The 18,155-nt window shown below is 39.9% G+C and overlaps 1 protein-coding gene across 5 annotated transcripts in view; it reads left to right on the top strand.

Annotated features, from left to right (window-relative positions):
* Positions 1–18,155, top strand: part of PPFIA1 (PTPRF interacting protein alpha 1) — a 92,528-nt gene that overhangs the window by 51,840 nt on the left and 22,533 nt on the right. For 3 of the 5 annotated variants that reach the window (XM_083355165.1, XM_083355164.1, XM_083355162.1), the window contains exons 5-16: positions 981–1,055; positions 1,789–1,890; positions 3,092–3,313; positions 3,554–3,700; positions 5,275–5,409; positions 6,226–6,309; positions 6,824–6,955; positions 7,447–7,509; positions 8,035–8,114; positions 8,244–8,391; positions 11,064–11,287; positions 16,081–16,315. In XM_083355165.1, the coding sequence (XP_083211291.1) occupies positions 981–1,055; positions 1,789–1,890; positions 3,092–3,313; positions 3,554–3,700; positions 5,275–5,409; positions 6,226–6,309; positions 6,824–6,955; positions 7,447–7,509; positions 8,035–8,114; positions 8,244–8,391; positions 11,064–11,287; positions 16,081–16,315 (1,647 nt within the window). Of the gene's footprint in view, positions 1–980; positions 1,056–1,788; positions 1,891–3,091; positions 3,314–3,553; positions 3,701–5,274; positions 5,410–5,763; positions 5,839–6,225; positions 6,310–6,823; positions 6,956–7,446; positions 7,510–8,034; positions 8,115–8,243; positions 8,392–11,063; positions 11,288–16,080; positions 16,316–18,155 lie in introns of all 5 variants that reach the window. The other 2 variants (XM_083355161.1, XM_083355163.1) reach the window with 1 other exon arrangement.

The raw sequence follows: 18,155 nt of genomic DNA, 5'->3' as shown, positions 1-18,155 counted from the left end.
TGACACCAAGCTGGCAGGAATAGCCAAACACTCCAGAAGATAGGCTTAAAATACAGAAGGATCTGGACAGACTTGAACACTGGGCGCTATCTAATAAAATGAAATTCAATGGTGAAAAAAGTAAGGTTCTAACTTTAGGCAAGAAAAACCAAATGCACAGGTACAGTATAGGTCAGGGGTCAGCAACCTGAAACAGTGAAAGAGCCACTCGGAACCGGTTCCCTCACAAAAGGAAAAACTGGCAGCCGCAAAAAATGTGTGCGCATGCACATACATGCCCGCATGAGCAGAACAGGGTTTGACTGAAGAGTGGAGCCAAGGCGAGATATGCACCTACCCTGCATATTTGAATTGATTGGTTGAACTTTTTTAGTCCCACTTTTTTTTTTGGACTGCACATGGCAGAGGACTGGGAGCCGCAGGAGACGGCTGAAAGAGCCGCATGCGGCTCTGGAGCCGTGGGTTGCATACCTGTGTTATAGGTGGTACCTTGCTCAATAATAGTAACAGAGGGATCTCAGAGTCCTAGTGGACAATCACTTACATCTGAGCCAGCAGTGTGCTGCAGCTGCCAAAAAAGTCAACACAGTGTTAGGCTGCATTAATAGAAGGATAGAATCAAGATCACATGAAGTGTTAATACTACTTTGTAATGCCTTTGTAAGGCCACACTTGGAATACTGCATCCAGTTTTGGTCAACAAAGTGTAAAAAAGATGTTGAGACTAGAAAGTACAGAGAAGACTAACAAAGATGATTAGGGACTGGAAGCAAAAGCAATAGGAAATGCATAATGGCATTATTAGATTTGCTTAATCACTTGATGGTTTCAGTCATAGGAATTAATAATTTGTATTTTTAAGATTTATCCCCATTCACCAACATTATTGATACAAGTTTATTATTGTTAGTTACTGAATATTTCAGCATCTAATACTAGCTGAATTGTTTGGTGTTTATATTTTAACTTTAATCTCCTAGGTAAGAGAAAGATTACGAGTAGCACTTGAACGATGTAGCTTGTTGGAGGAAGAACTAGGTACTACACATAAAGAGGTAAGTTATTTCCAAAAAACTAAGTCAGACTACTGGTTCTGAAAAATGTCAGGTTTACATAGGACCTATCAAGAGAAGGAAAATCTTTCTTGTAACCAGGGGCTGTTTGGCAATTTCTTTGGCATTGAGAAATTTGGCTAGTGATATAACGTAGCTGAAATGGGTGGGTCCAAATCTGGGGGTTTTGGGGGAGTGCGTGAGAGAGATTTCATGGGTAAAATTAATACCTTGCTGGAAAATCAAATTTCAAGGTAGATATACCTCAGTCAGGTGACGAGTGAAATAAAACAGATTTAACTTGTTTATGGAATTAAAATTGCAATTGCAGTACAGTTGGAACCACATGTAGTTATCAAGGGAGGATAATGCACAGGAATATCAAGGAATGAGTTTTCACTAGCAGATACCTAAAATGTTGTAGCTTACCTTAAAAATCAGTTGACCAATCTTCTTTACTCGTTAAATATAAAACAATTGCTGATTTATTGTTAGAAATTTTTTTGGTATTATGTTTTAAATGCAGGCTTGTTACTTGATAAATATCTTCTAAATAGATTATAAGAATTGGTCATAATTCTTTAAAATCAAGGGCATTAATATATCTATCACTGTTATCCATACATGAATATATTTTGTGAATATTATCACTGCAAATAATATTTGCTAAATGTTCCTTTTTCTATTTGAAATATAGCAGGTCAATTAATATATTTTATTTTTTTTTTTATTCCAGTTAATGATTTTGAAAGAACAAAACAATCAAAAAAGAACACAAGCTGATGGAATGCCTGATATTAATCATGATCAGGAGAATATACCTAGCACTAATGGGAAGGTATGTTTAAAGCATCTTTTCATTTGCCTTTTCATTCAGTTTCTGAGAGGACAAAATTTGTTTATGATACAGCAATCTCACTTATTTCTCCAAATCATTCCAGTGAAAAAAAGAGCAAGTAAGCTATTTTAATGTGTTATTTTCTTGATCATTTGATCCATATACACTTGACTCAACTTGCCAACTGAGCCTCAAATTTTTGTTGTTAAGTGAAACATTTGTTAAGTGAGTTTTGCCCCATTTTATGACCTTTCTTGCCACAGTTGTTAAGTGAATCACTGCAGCTGATAAATTTGTAACCTGGTTGTTAAGTGAATCTGGCTTCCCCATTGACTTTGCTTGCCACAAGGTTGCAAAAGGTGATCACATGATCTCGGGACACAGTAATAGTCATAAACATGAACCACTTGCCAAGTATCTGCATTTTGATCACATGATCATGGGGATTCTGAAGTTTGTAACTCTGAAAAACAGTCATAAGTCACTTTTTCCAGTGCTGTTGTAGCTTTGCATGGTCACTAAATAAAGTATTGTAAGTCGAGGGCTAACTGTACCATTCTTTTGTAGGGGATGTTCAAGTAATAAGAGAAATAACATTTTCAGGCAAAAAATTGTTTTGAACTGGTTCTTGAATTTCTGAGGACCAGAAGTCCACAGTGAAAAAAATCCTGAAAAGTAGTAAGAACAAGCTATTAGTTCTTTTGTTCTCATTTGAATCAGTGGTTTAGTACAGGGGTCCCTAGCCCCTGGGCTGTGGGTCACTAACAGAAGGCCAGTTTGGAACCGGGCCGTGCAAGCAGTGTAGCTTGCACGGATGCATGCATGTGTAGTTCCACTTGTGTGCACAGCTCCCCTCACACGAGCAGAGCTTCGCAAGTGCCCGTTGCTCACCGGAGCGGATCTACGCACGTGTGTAGCATACGAGTGCGTGGGCACATGCAGCTCTACTCTTGAGTGGAGCTTCACAAGCGCTCACCGCTTGCATGAGTGGAGCTGTGAGTGGCAGGAGCTTGTGTTTGTGCAAATGGAGCTCTGCCACTCGCATAGAATCATCTCCCCTCCCCCCCTTGTGCCAGGCCGCCAAGCCAGAAAGATTGGGGACCTCTGGTTTAGTATAAAAAATTATATGGCACATATTTATGCTTTCATGGTGTTAAAGGTTTTTTTTAACTTAACAGTGGCCTTTTCCTCCTCTGATTAGAGATCTTCCATTGGCTCTTTAAATCATGATGAAGATCTTGCTAAAGTAATAGAACTTCAAGATATCATAGAAAAGCAAACTCAAGAACAGTCACAAATGAAAGAAAGAATTACTGCCCTTTCTAATAGAGTAGCAGAACTGGAAGAAGATCTTGATACTGCTAGAAAAGATCTAATCAAATCTGAGGAAATGAACACTAAGTTGCAAAGAGACGTACGAGAGGTAAGAATAAATCACTTTTTAATATGATTTAAATTAATCAATTATATTCACTTTTCTGTATATTTGTTTTCCCCATGAGTTAAAGCATATCTTGTGGTCTGATGTAAGCACTCGGTTTGGGATCATTCCCTTGGTTTGCTATAATAAAAGCTATTAAATTTTGTTTTAAGACAACCTGTTAAACATAATGGAGGGAGAATATATATCTATTTCCGTAATTTTCTGACAATGTTAATTTAGGCAATGGCTCAGAAGGAAGATATGGAAGAAAGAATTACAACTCTTGAAAAACGCTACCTCGCTGCACAACGTGAAGCTACATCTGTGCACGATCTTAATGATAAACTTGAAAATGAAATTGCTAACAAAGATTCATTGCATCGACAGGTAAACTTATTATTTAAATAATACTTTAAGGTTTCTATAAATTAATACTAAAAGTTTGGGATTGGGACAGGGGTATCTAATAATTCAAGCTAATTTGACATGGATAAAATTTATGCAAATTTGTTAACCATCTTTTTAAAAAAAAATAAAATTATGAATGAAATGCCCTGTGGAAAGGAAAGGGGAAGATTTTAAATCTGAAAACCCAGAAAAAGTGCAGATTGTCTCAGGTTTTGTAGCTATAAGGAGGTTGCATCCTTTCCATAATTTTATATTTTTCCCTCAACAAAAATGCTTCTTTCTGTGGAGATCTTCAGGGAATGGCTATTTCTTGGGTTTTTCAGAATGGAATTTGCAGGCGTCCTAAGCTTGAGAGAGGAAAAAAAAAGTTGGTTGCTTGCATCAGTTGCAGTGCTGTCACAATCGTAGATGGTTTTGGGATGAAGGAGATAAAGCATCATCATTTTCATGAACAGGAATTTAAATATTTTGCAGTGGCATCCATAGCACTTTTGCAAAAGTTCAGTTTTACCCAATAAAATTGAATCCCAGTATTCAATTAGGGCAGACAGGAGGTTTTTTACACAATGTGTAATTCAACTTTGGAATTCACCATGATGAGATGTGCTGGTTACCAGCTTGATTAGCTTTAAAAAAAGGTTTTTTTAAAAAAAATTCCATTTATATCCCGCCCTTGTCCAAAGACTCAGGGCGGCTTACAAGATTAGCAGTTGGACCAATTCATGGAAATCATGGGGATCAGTAGCTATAGCCTGGATGGTAGTGTGACAGCTTCCGAAAGCCATTTGTTAGGAGACAAGTACGGTAAGCTTCTTTGTGCAGTTGTTGGGCGCTGTGACAACAGACTGCTGAATTAGATGGGCCAGGGGTCTGATCCAACAGGGGACTGCTTATTTTCTTAAAATTCCAAACATATTCACTGTGAACCAAAAATATTAGTGAATGAATATGACCTGGGATACCATATCATGTGTTTTGTAAATATTTTAAATTATTTACCTCAGAAGAGTTATAGTCAGTTCAAAAATTCAGTTTATAGCTAATACTGGATATTTAGTGTACACTGTGGCCTACGTGATAACTTTTGTACCCTGAGAATGTATAGTAGAAAGAAATCCCTTCTAAAATAAGCCCTATATCCTTGTTGTGATACCCTCAAATCCATCCAAATTAGTTCCAGAGACTTACCACAAATTTTAATATGTGTATAGGGAGATACCAAAGGAAGTATTTTTGTGCCACATTTTATATGTAACAGTTACTCTTTAAGTTTTTTAGGTAATTAGTAATATATCTGGAAAAAATATATTAAAGGAAACTTTAATTTGTTGTGGAATTTTAGTTTTTATTCCCTACTAAATGAGAAATCAAATATTTTTAATAACAAACCTACCGTACTTTTGAGTGTTGTGTTGCATATAATTTCAGTGATTGCAAAGGACCTGCTCTGTATGATTTCCCACCTCAATTTGCTCACAAGTTTCTTTTGCTAATGAAATGTCACACAGTATGTCTGCAGCTGTTGCTACAAGCAACTTTATTTTTGCTTCTAGAGCGAAGACAAGAATAGGCAGTTACAAGAACGATTGGAACTGGCTGAACAAAAATTGCAGCAAACTCTGAGAAAAGCTGAAACTCTGCCAGAAGTAGAGGCTGAATTGGCTCAGAGAGTTGCTGCACTTACTAAGGTAGGCTAGGGGTTATGATATATATTTAGTAGAAATAGTTGGTTCTTGATCATTTGGATTTTCTTGTATTTACAATTCATTTTTAAATCAGGTAATTAAAATTGCCTGATCCAGTCTCTATGCTTATCTTGCTTTCTAATTCTTTGATATAGCAGTTCATTGTTTTTAATTGCTTTGAAGATGTTAAAATAGCCTTTTGTGCCTGATTTGAATACTGACATAAATTCTTTTTCCAGTTCTTAATAGGATAAATTAAGTACTCCAGCAATTTTGTACCCAATATTTAAAAGTAAATTCTTGATGTCATTTCATTTCATTTTTTTCTTGCTACCATTCTATTCCTTATTTTTGTAGTTTGACTGTTTACCTTCTCGGAATTCTGCAACTAAAGATGTTAATCTGTTCGAATATACTTCCCAGTCTAGGAAGGTAGAATTTACACAAAGGACTTAAGTCCTTATTTCTGCTTGCTACTGCTTGTTTTTGTTTTTGTTTTTGTTTTTAAAAAACTTCACACATTAAAATGAATGTGGGGAAGATAATAGAGATTTTTTTTCTGAGATGCATAATGCAAAGGTATCTCTTTTGTCAAGACTTCCTGTTGCTTCAGTCATCATAGCAAGATGTTATGGGGTGAGAAAATAAATTGCTCATTTGATGCATGAATTCATCCAGCCTTGGCAGTAATATATCTTGAACATCTTGCAGTGTGTGAACAAAAATAGCAGTCTCATACAGCATGATATGCTTGTTTGCTAATATTTTTCTTCTGATGCATTCTTAGATTTTAATTACCAGTATTATTTAAAATGGCAGGCTGAAGAAAGACATGGAAACATTGAAGAACGATTGAGACAAATGGAAACACAGCTAGAAGAGAAAAATCAAGAACTATTAAGGGTATGTCATTACAGTGAGGACATTGTGTCTCTTTTCTCTGGCATAAAAAAAATGATGAATTTCAGGTTGGCAGAGGAAAGCATATTTTACTAATCTACATGAAGTTGAAATAAGATGGGTAAAACTTGTTTAGGAGTATACATGTAATACCGGTAAAAAACAAATTAGGTAGCACTAAAGGGTAAGTTGGAACAGAATTAGCTGCCTATAATTAAATATTAATGTTAAAATCACAAAACTCTTTTCAGTTGAGTCAGGATTGGCATCTAGTGACTATATGAACAAATGCCCATCATTTCCACCAATCTTCATGTGGCTTTTCAAAAGAGTTAATTTAGATGTCATGATATAAAATTTATGAGCTATCATGTTTGGAAAGACAAAGATAAATCCTATTAGTAAATGATAAAAATCCAGGGTTGACAGAGTTTATACATTAAATATGCAAAAGATAGTGGTGCTCATTCTTCTTATTTATTTTTTACCGACCTTTCCTCCTATTCCTCTTATTTAGGCTCGTCAAAGAGAAAAGATGAATGAAGAACATAATAAACGTTTATCTGATACAGTTGATAAACTTTTATCTGAATCTAATGAGAGACTTCAGCTTCACCTTAAAGAAAGAATGGCAGCTCTGGAAGATAAAGTAAGTTTAAATATGAATGAATATTACTTCAAGTGTAGTAGATGCTTGATAAATTGATAAAACATATTTATAAAAACTATAAACATATAAAGTTCTATCTATCTACCTACCTACCTACCTATCTCCCCAGCTTAATAAATATAAGTGATGACAATCTATTATGACAATCTCTCCTTCATTGACAACAAAAAGCAATTATATCTACTTATAGAATGCACTGAATTAATTATTATGCAACCTCCTATCCTGAAACTTAGCATCTGGAGATCAAGAAATAAATATCTATATCACTTTTAAATAAGTATAAAGCATAGGACCGTGTTTAGCAGAATCAGTGCAAAGAGTGTGTATATCAACTAGAATGAGTGGCAGAATTAAGTATGTTATAATCATAAAAGTAAAATAGTAAAAAGGCATTCTTTAAAAAATGCAGACCCAAATCTTATCAGCTCTTTGTAATAACTAACTTTTGTATTAAATTTAATATCCAGAATTCCCTTCTTCGTGAAATTGAAAGTACCAAGAAACAAGTGGAGGAGCTTCAAAATGAAAAGGTATTAGATGAAAATAAAAATGTTGTCTTAAGTTGTAATGAAAAAAATAAAAATGAGACTCTTACTTTTGTGAGGTTTTAAAATATTATGCCTTTTTTGTTGCAGTAATTTCTGCACTAGCAATAATATTTCACTTTCCATAATTTTAAAGGTTTCATGCGAAGTATAATGTAGTAGCCCAAAGATAATAGTCCTTCTGCACAATTTGTGGATTTTTTATTTTTTATTATTGTACGTTTTTTTAAAAAAAATGTTATCAAAACTATAGCTGATTGTGGATCTTAACTGTTTTGCTTCACTAATCTTTTTTCCAAATCCTGTGTTTGATAAACCAGTAGATTATTTACAGCTATACTAGCAATAATGAAAGAATAAAGAGTATTTGGGTGATAACACAATATGTTTTAATTTTTATTCAAAAGACATTCAAATTTAAAATTTAGAATTATCTAAACTATTAGGATATGTTCGGAAAAGTATGCACCTGTAACGTTAAGCTATGTGAATAATCTTTTTTCCCCACAGGATCAGTTGGTAGTAAACGTTGAAGCAATAAGGGCTGAAAATGACCAGTTGAGGATCAGAGGCCCTGCTCTTCATCATAGGTATAATTATTAGTGAAAATAGTTCTGCGTTCAAGATGTGCTAAATTAATCCATTTCATTGTCAACAACTAACTGAAACCTTTACGAGAGTAATTATTAATGCTAAATCTGCCTCTGTTTTAATTTCAGTAGGCCACATTTAGGTAGTGTACCAGATTTTAGATATCCACTGGCACCTTCAGTTATAGCAGACAATCAGACAGATTCCTACAGCACCTCAGTTCTAAGACGTCCACAGAAAGGACGTTTAGCAGCTCTGCGAGATGAGCCTTCAAGGGTAAGTTGGAATTTAAGCAAATAATTTTTAAAATAGCTTAAGCTAGTGCACCATTTTAAAAATGCCTATTTATTAGTTTCCCTTCAAGTCACTCTCGATCCCTATCGACTACATGTTTTCAGAAGTTATTTTTTGCTATTGTTTATCTTCTTAGGGCTGAGAGAAAGTGACTGGCTCAGGATCACCAAGCTGGTTTCTTTGCCTAAAGCAGAACTAGGTTTCCCTGCTCCCAGTCTATTCCATTAACCATTAGACAAAACTGATTCAGTTTATTGATATAAGTCTTCAAAGATTTGCTCGCTTTTTATCTGGTCTAAAACTGTACTAATATCTTAATGTATAGTTGGTTTGGGCTGTGCCATTGTTGCTTTTATTGTTTTATATTGGGGAGGACTTTTTGCCCTAAAACTTCTTTATTTTATTTTATTTTATTTTATTTTATTTTATTTTATTTTATTTTAAAGTAAACAACATTCCATGTAGCTTGTCCTGCTACATGATTAAGTACTATGTATCTCAGGTTCTGCATTTAAAACATGCATTTGAAGCAGCTGTTATGTGCAAGTCTTGATGCATGAGGCAGATAAGAATATGAATTGCAAAATATAACCTTAACAAAGGGAAATTTGTGCCGACTTCAGTGCATGTGTACATTTATATTCATACATCAATAATAAGGCTATTCATTACTGACAATACTTGAATAACTCAAAATGATTTGTACTAAGTATGCAAAATTAATCTTCCCTCAACCCACCTACAGAAGTAAGATTTGGGTGGAATGTTTGCTTGATAATTTATCATAGATTACTGCACCCAGCTCCCAAAGTTGGGCAGCTGGTTTTAAATGTTTGATTGGCACTTTGTAGCATTAAACAGATAAGACAGTTGATTTCAACATTGCTTACTGGGAAACTAGAATCAGAGATATGTTAATGTACGATGGTTCTCCTCCATCTGCTGTTTTGATGCTTTCATTTATATCCTGCCTTTTCTCCAGGAGCTCAAGGCGGCTTACACAGCACTTTCCCCTACTTTTATTCTACAGACATGTCAAACACAAGGCCCGGGGGCCGGATCCGGCCCGCGAAGTGGGTTCATGCGGCCCGCGAAGCCATCCTGGAAAGAGTGAGGGAATGGCCCCTGCTGCCTTGGCCCTGGCCCAGAGACCCTCCTCCTGCCAGAGACCCCCAGATCTGTCCCACTCCTGCCCAGGCCCCCATAGGCACCCTTGATGCGAACGATGTAGGGCTGGCCATGCCCACCCAGTAGACCAGGGGTCTTCAAACTCGGCCCTTTTATGACTCATGGACTTCAACTCCCAGAATTCATCAGCCAGCATGCCTGGCTGAGAAATTCTGGGAGTTGAAGTCCATGAGTCATAAAAGGGCCGAGTTTGAAGACCTCTGCAGTAGACCATATGCACTCTAGCCACGCCCACCCAGTAGGCCACACCCACCCTGGCCACACCCACCCGGCCCTCTGAGGGCAACCGCAATGCTGATGCGGCCCTCAATGAAATTGAGTTTGACACCCCTGATTCTACAAGAACAGCCCATTTGTGTAAGTTGGGCTGAGACACATAGTGATTGGCCCAAAATCACCCAGTGAGCTTCGATGACTCTGGATAGACTTGAATCTGATCTCCTAGGTCGAGGTAGGCAACCTTGGCTCTTTTATGACTCGTGGACTTCAACTCCCAGATTTCCTGAGCCAGCTGGCTCAGGAATTCTGGGAGTTGAAGTCCATGAGTCATAAAAGAGCCAAGGTTGCCTACCCCTGTCCTAGGTACTAATCCAGCAGCTTCACCACTGCATCACAAAGCATTTGCATAGAGGCTGGATCTAGACTTACTATTTCATAACTTAAAACTATTTCCCTTTGTGGAGTCAGATCCAGCCTTGACTCCTGCAGCTAGATGATAGAAAAGGGTTGATACTTGCACATTCCACAGCACCTCCCACATTGTTTTTTGAAGACCAGCCCATTTTCAAGTGTCATAGAAAGCATTGGATGAATTAAAAATGTCCCCTGCTTCTATTGCTCTTAAGTGAAATTTTGATTGGGGAAATCTGGATCCAGCCTGTATGCTGTATATCATATACACTGGGATTCTAATGGATCCTGGTTTATCAAGACCAAGTTGTATGTGTGGTTTATTGAGTAAATTATCTAATCCTGTTTTGTTCCTTCTTTACAAGCCTGGGTTATAAATTAAAGCTTGTGTTTGTCTATGAATTCTGCCTGATAAAGGAGAAAAAAACAGGATTGGGGCAATGGTTGACGCACTAAGTATTTCTTAACGGAACTAACCAAAAGGACAGTTTCCACTGGTACATGATTCATTTTCAGTTAAAGATTCTCTAGAATCCTTCGCTATTAGTCTGTATAGATTGTTTTTCTGTTTTTAAAAACTACATATACAGAAGTTTTTAAATAAGTCTTGTTTATTGTTATTTTGTAATGTTGTATTTATATACTTAATTTCTTAGTTTCTAATCATAAAGTATGTCCTGTGAATATAATCTAATGTTTCTTTTGCTTTTACCGCATTCTAAATACTACTGTTGTGATTGATTTCTGCAGCATGTAAGTGAAGTTATACAGACTTTATATTTTTTTAAATGGAAGAGATATTTAAACTTACAGCTGAAATCATGTATTTTAAATAGGTTCAGACTCTTAATGAGCAAGATTGGGAACGTGCACAACAAGCAAGTGTGTTGGCAAATGTTGCACAAGCCTTTGAGAGTGATGCTGATATCTCAGATGGTGAAGAGGACAGAGAAACTATATTCAGCTCAGTTGATCTCTTGTCACCTAGTGGACAGGCAGATGCCCAGACCTTAGCCATGATGCTTCAGGAGCAATTGGATGCCATCAATAAAGAAATTAGGTACAGGATTAATTTTTGTCATTGTTTTCCAGTATTACATTTGAAGCTCACTAATGTTCTTTTATTCTCGTAACATTAGAAGTCTGGCTTCCTTTCAGTGGCTTGACCTGTAGGCGCAGCTAAGAATATTAGTACTTCATTCTGTGTCAGCCAGAGTTTAGTTACTTTTGTTAGTGTTAAATAGGGAACAAGAAACTTGACATTATTTAAACCTAGCGAATAAGCATGACTAAATATAGACAGAAAGATGAAACAATACAGGAGAATATTTGTAGCTCACGGTTGAAATAAGGGGTCCTTGATGTTCTCTGAGCTTGGTTGTTTTCTTGTAGCAATGTTACCTAGTTTGGTAATAAAACATCTGCAAGAAAACAACTAAACTCAGAGAGCACCAACAATCCTCCATAATGGAATGTGAAAGTGACTCTGGGTAGCGTACAACACTTAGTTAAAAACCAGTAAATAAGTAAAAGTCACAATTAAAAAAAATAACTTAAAAAAGGCACACAAAACAGGAGACGATATTAAATACAGTAAGTGAATCATCATAAAACCTCTCTAGGGAGGGATGGAGTCACTCTGGGTACGAGATGAGTGGCATATAAATATAATAAAATGGAATTAATCACACTCCGGGATGAGGGGTGGGGAGAAGATTCCAGAAGAGAGGTGCTAGGTCAAAGAATTCTTGTCTCTAGGGACTTGCCAAATGTAATTCACTGAAGGACATGATTATAGTGTGCCTTCTTTGCCAGATCTGATGGGGTGAGCAGATGTAATTGAGGATGGTGTGTGTGTGTGTGTGTTTTCCCTCAGATAACCCAGCCCACACCATGAGTTTTATCAGAAATCTACAAAATTAATATTTTATGGGTTGAAATCCATGAGATGAGTTAGTTAGCAATAACTTTTGTTTTTTGCTTTCCAATTCATTGTACCTAGCAGTGGCTCAGTGGGTTAGGACGCTGAGCTTGTCAATCAGAAGGTCGGCAGTTTGGCGGGTCGAATCCCGAGTGCAGCGTAACAGAGTGAGCGCCTGCTACTCGTCTCAGCTTCTGCCAACCTAGCAGTTCGAAAGCACGTAAAAATGCAAGTAGAAAAATAGGGACCACTACGGTGGGAAGGTAACAGCGTTCTGTGCGCCTTTGGCGTCTAGTCATGCCGGCCACATGACCACGGAGACCGGACAAACGCTGGCTCTTCAGCTTTGAAATGGAGATGAGCATAGGCCCCTAGAGTTGGAAACGACTAGCACACATGTGCGGGGGAACCTTTACCTTTACCTTTTAACATATTGGAAAAAAACAGGAAGATCAAAGTTTTTAGCATCTTTTTCATTTCCCCCCAAATAGCACTGCTCTTATTGTAAGAATGAATCTAAATAAGCATTTCTTCAGTGATGTGTTATTAAAAAACAGAATATTAGTTGGTTAGCTTTCATTATGATTTGTAATAGAGCATATACTGTATAAGCAGCTACTACAACTTACTTATCCCAACTAATTGTATTGTCAGTGAATCTTTAAGGAAAGTACTTGTTAAGTTGCAACAATTATAAATTATTTTTGATTGTAATTGATAATTGTATTTATTTATTTAAATGTATTGGCCACGTAACTCCAATGGACTGGAGTTTGTACAGAATGGAATAATTTCAGTGGTCCTTATTTAGGTTTAGGTTTAGGTTTAGGTTTATTTGATTTGTATACCGCCCTTCTCCCTAGGGACTCAGGGCGTTTCACAGGGCATACATAAACAATAATACAAAAGTTAAAAGAAAATTAAGCCAGTGCCCAGTTAAAACAACCATAATAAATACTAAAAAACCAATTTAAAAACCCATATTCCCCCATCAGGCCAGACCAGCTAATTCAAATAAGTGGGTCTTCAACCCGCGGCGGAAGGATCGGAGGTCAGATGCCATCCGGAGCTCAACCGGCAGTTGATTCCATAATGCCGGAGCGCCCACAGAGAAGGCCCTCCCCCTGGGGACCACCAGTCGACATTCCCTGACCGGAGGCACCCTGAGGAGGCCCTCTCTGTGGGCACGCACAGGGCGGAGGGAAGTTGACGCCGGCAGCAGGTGGTCCCCAAGGTAACCCGGACCCATGCCATGTAAGGACTTAAAGATCATAACTAGGACCTTGAACCTCACCCGGAAGACAACTGGTAACCAATGCAGCTCGCGGAGCAAAGGTGTAACATGGGAGTATCGGGAAACTCCCAAGACAACTCTCGCGGCCGCATTCTGTACCAGTTGGAGCCTCCGAGCGGTCTTCAAGGGAAGCCCCATGTAGAGAGCGTTATAGTAGTCTAGGTAAGTCGTGAATCTAGGAGGACTCCCAAGTTGCGAGCCCTATCCACGGGGGGTAACAGCTCACCCCCCATAGAAAGAGATGGAACATTTTGAATGTCCCGGGATGCCGGAATGTACAGCCACTCAGTCTTGTCAGGGTTGAGTTGAAGTCTGTTCCTCCCCATCCAGACCCGAACCGCCTCCAGGCAACGGGACATCACAGCGGTTTGGGGTCGAAATAAAAAGTTGGGTATCATCAGCATATTGATGATACCCAACTCCAAAACCACGAATGATCTCACCCAGCGGTTTCATGTAGATGTTGAACAGGAGAGGCGAGAGAACCGACCCCTGAGGAACTCCACAAACGAGAGACCTAGGGGCCGATCTCTGCCCCCCTGCCAACACCGACTGCGAGCGTCCCAGGAGATAGGAGGAGAACCACTGAAGAACTGTGCCTCCCACTCCCAATCCCCTGAGACGCCACAGCAAGATACCATGGTCGATGGTATCGAAAGCCGCTGAGAGGTCTAATAGGAGTAGGACAGAGGAATGTCCCCTATCCCGAGCCCTCCAGAGATCATTCACCAGAGCGACCAATGCCGTCTCCGTGCTGTACCCGGGCCTGAAACCCGATTGGTAAGTGTCCAGATAATCCGCTTCCTCCAGGACCAGAGGGAGCTGACGCACCACCACACTCTCAACAACCTTCGCAAGAAAGCGAAGGTTGGAGACTGGACGAAAGTTGTTCAATACAGCTGGGTCCAAGGCAGGCTTCTTGAGGAGAGGTCTCACCACCGCCTCCTTCAAGGTGGTGGGGAAATAACCCTCACTCAAAGAAGCAGATATAACCGCCTGGAGCCAGCCTCGTGTCCTCTCCCTAGCTGCATAAACCAGCCAGGAAGGGCACGGATCCAATAAACATGTGGAGCTCAGCTTCCCCATAATCCTGTCCACTTCATCAGGGGTCACAGAATCAAACTCTTCCCAGATAACGTTGACAAGACCGCCCGTGTCCTGATCGCCAGACTCTGCCCAGCTGGAGTCCAAACCGGTCCGAATCCGAGCGATTTTATCCGACAGATGTTGACTAAATTCCTCGGCACGACCCTGCAAGGGATCCTCCCTCACCTCCTGATTAAGAAGGGAGCGAGTCACCCTAAACAGGGCGGCCGGGCGATTATCTGCGGACGCGATGAGGGTGGAGAAGTAATTACACCTCGCCACCCTCATCGCTGCGAGAAAAGACCTAATATAGGTTCTTAACCGCAACCAGTCGGATTCAGTTTGGCTAGACCTCCAGCAGCTCTCTAGGCCCCGTTTCCGACGCTTCATCTCCCGGAGCTCCGCGGAGAACCATGGAACTCGCTGGGATCTGCACCGGGTCAGGGGCCGCAAGGGTACAACCCTGTCAAGTGCCTCAGTGGCTGCCCTTTCCCAGGCTTCCACTAAGGCATCCGCCGAGTTGTGAGCAATGGAGGCAGGTGGGGACCTCAGCGCTGCTTGGAATCTATCAGGATCCATTAAGCGTCTGGGGCGGAACCATCTAATTGGCTCCATACCCCCACGGCTGGGGGTGGCAAAACGGAAGACCATCCGCAGGAGGTGATGATCGGTCCATGACAGGGGCATAATAAATGGAGAGCCCCCACCAAGATCATCCAACCACCGTCCAGATAAAAAAATCAGGTCAAGGGTGTGGCCTCCCTCATGAGTTGGTTCAGAAATTACTTGCGTCAGTTCCATGGCCGTCATGGTAGCCATGAACTCCCGAGCTAGTTCAGATGAACCTCCCAGGGATGGTAGATTGAAGTCTCCCAAAACTATAAGTTTGGGAAACTCAACCACCAACCCCGAGAGGGTATCGAGCAGCTCGGGCAGGGCTGCTGCTGCGTGACTAGGCAAAATGTACACCAGCAGCAAGCCCAACTGCACCCCAGAACCAAATCTCACAAAGAGAGACTCACACCCGACTATCTGAGAAACGGTGGTCTCCCGCGGACATAAGGTCTCCCTAATAATCACCGCCACTCCCCCACCCCTACCATGAGCTCGTGGCCGATGTAGCACCCGGAAGCCTGGTGGGCAGAGGTCAACCAAAGGGACCCCACCCTCTGGGCCCAACCAAGTCTCCGTGATGCAAGCCAGGTCCGCGTGCTCACCCTCAACTAAATCCCTAACGAGGGGAGCTTTATTAACCAAAGTATGGTTCTAATTTATTCCTACAACTGTATCAAGCACTTCTACACTAAGATTAATCCTGTAATTAAATAATTTAATATTACGTGAAAGTATACTTTAAAAGTAATACAAGAGATATTGATAAACAAATTCAGTATGTAGGTTGCAGTTACTTACTTTTGTTCTACCTGGTGTTTAAATGTGTTTCCCAAATTTGCATTGGGCTGTAGATACATTCTATATATGCCATCTGTTGTATTTGTTGGTTGTAGTGTTGCTTTGGTTTTATGAATTGCATCATTTCTTAATTCTTTAGATTGATCCAAGAAGAAAAGGAAAACACTGAGCAAAGAGCAGAGGAGATAGAAAGTCGTGTTGATAGTGGGAGTTTAGACAATCCTGGTCGATTTCGATCAATGAACTCTATCCCACCTCCCTTTCCTAGTGGAAACCTTTCTGGCTCCTCTCCACCAGGAAGTGGGCTTTCTACTCCTCGAAGAATGCCACACAGTCCTGCTCGAGAAGTGGACAGACTAGGAATTATGACATTAGTAAGTATTACCTGTGTCATCTTTTCTCTTTCCTTTCCCCTGTAAGAAAATACATCTCTAATATTTTCCCCATTTTACATGGTGTTCATGGCACTATTTGTGAAGGGAACTCCTTGATTTATGCCTTAGCTATAAATAAAAAAACAGGAATCTCCTAACCATGATTTCCTGTCTTATAAGAAAGTAGTCCTGAAGCTAGTAACCTTATGACTTCTTTAATCATATTTTATGCAAAAGAGCAAAGAAATTATGTCTTGATTATGAAAGTAAAAAAAAATTTTTTCATTATGAGTTATTGATAGGACTTTAACCTTAGATTTAGCTTATGTCTGGAACTTGTAGCGAATTATATCTAATGAAATGTAGTTTATTTTCTTTGACATTATTAGCAGCTTTCCTGCAATATATTTGGGTTGGTTTGGTTTTGTTTTTAAATAATTATTAAATCTTTAAGAATTGAATTCCAACAGGTAGGGAGTGATGGAACTTAGTAACTTAAATGGCCTTATCAAGTTCTGAATTGTAGACTTAGCTGTGTTTTGCAAAATGCAACTTGTCCTAAATTCTTTTTCCCTCTTGACTGGGCATGAAAGCTAAGCAAGGTTGGACCTGTGTAGTACAAGCAGTCCTCGACTTATCACTACAGTTGAGCCTAAGAGTTCAGTTGCTAAGCGAGACAGTTGTTAAGTGAGTGTTGCCCTATTTTACAACCTTTCTGACCACAGTTGTTGAGTGAATCACTGCAGTTGTTACATTAGTAACTCAGTTAAATGAAGTGGCATCCCCATTGACTGCTGTTCAGAAGATCTCAAAAAGTAATCACATGACCCTGAGACATGCAGCCATCATAAATGTAAGTCAGTTGCCAAGCATCTAAATTTTGATCACATGACCTTGGGGATGGTTTAGTTTAGTTTAGTTTAGTTTAGTTTAGTTTTATTATATTTGTATACCGCCCTTCTCCCGAAGGACTCAGGGCGGTGAACAGGGCACATATAAAAAATACAGGATACAAAAATTAAAAAGAATTAAATAGTAGCCCAGCTAAAACAATCGATAACAATATAAAAATCCCCATTAAAACCCCAACATATCCCCATCAGGCCAGGCCAGCTTGTTCAAATAAATGGGTCTTCAGACCGCGTCGGAAGGAGCGAAGGTCGGGTGCCATCCGGAGCTCGACCGGCAGCTGATTCCATAAAGCCGGAGCGCCCACAGGGAAGGCCCTCCCCCTGGGGGCCACCAGCCGACATTCTCTGACTGGAGGCACCCTGAGGAGGCCCTCTCTGCGGGAACGCACAGGGCGGAGGGAAGTTGACGCCAGCAGCAGGTGGTCCCCGAGGTACTCCGGACCCATGCCATGTAGGGCCTTAAAAACCATTACCAAAACCTTGAATCTCACCCGGAAGACATCTGGTAACCAATGCAGCTCGCGGAGCAAAGGTGTAACATGGGAGTACCGGGAGACTCCCAAGACAACTCGCGCGGCTGCATTCTGTACCAGCTGGAGCCTCCGAGTGGTCTTCAAGGGAAGCCCCATGTAGAGAGCATTGCAGTAGTCCAGACGAGAGGTCACGAGCGCATGAGTGACCGTACACAGGGCATCCCGGTCTAGATGGTGCAATGGAAGTGTGAAAAACAGTCATGAGTCACTTTTTTCAGTGCCACTGTAATTTTGAACGGTCACTAAAAAAATTGTTACAACTCGAGGTCTACCTGTACTCATATGGAAGGCCCCCAAAATACCAGGAAAATAGGATAGGGATCTTGGAAAGCAATAGGGGAACACTTCCTCTTTGATTTCAAGAAAGTTACATAAACGTCTCTATGAAGTTACCAA

This window comes from Vipera ursinii (assembly GCF_947247035.1).
Source record: "Vipera ursinii genome assembly, chromosome: 1".
Taxonomy (NCBI): domain Eukaryota; kingdom Metazoa; phylum Chordata; class Lepidosauria; order Squamata; family Viperidae; genus Vipera; species Vipera ursinii.
The sequence above is the reverse complement of the archived record's forward strand: the minus strand, read 5'-3'. Positions and strand labels throughout refer to the sequence as shown.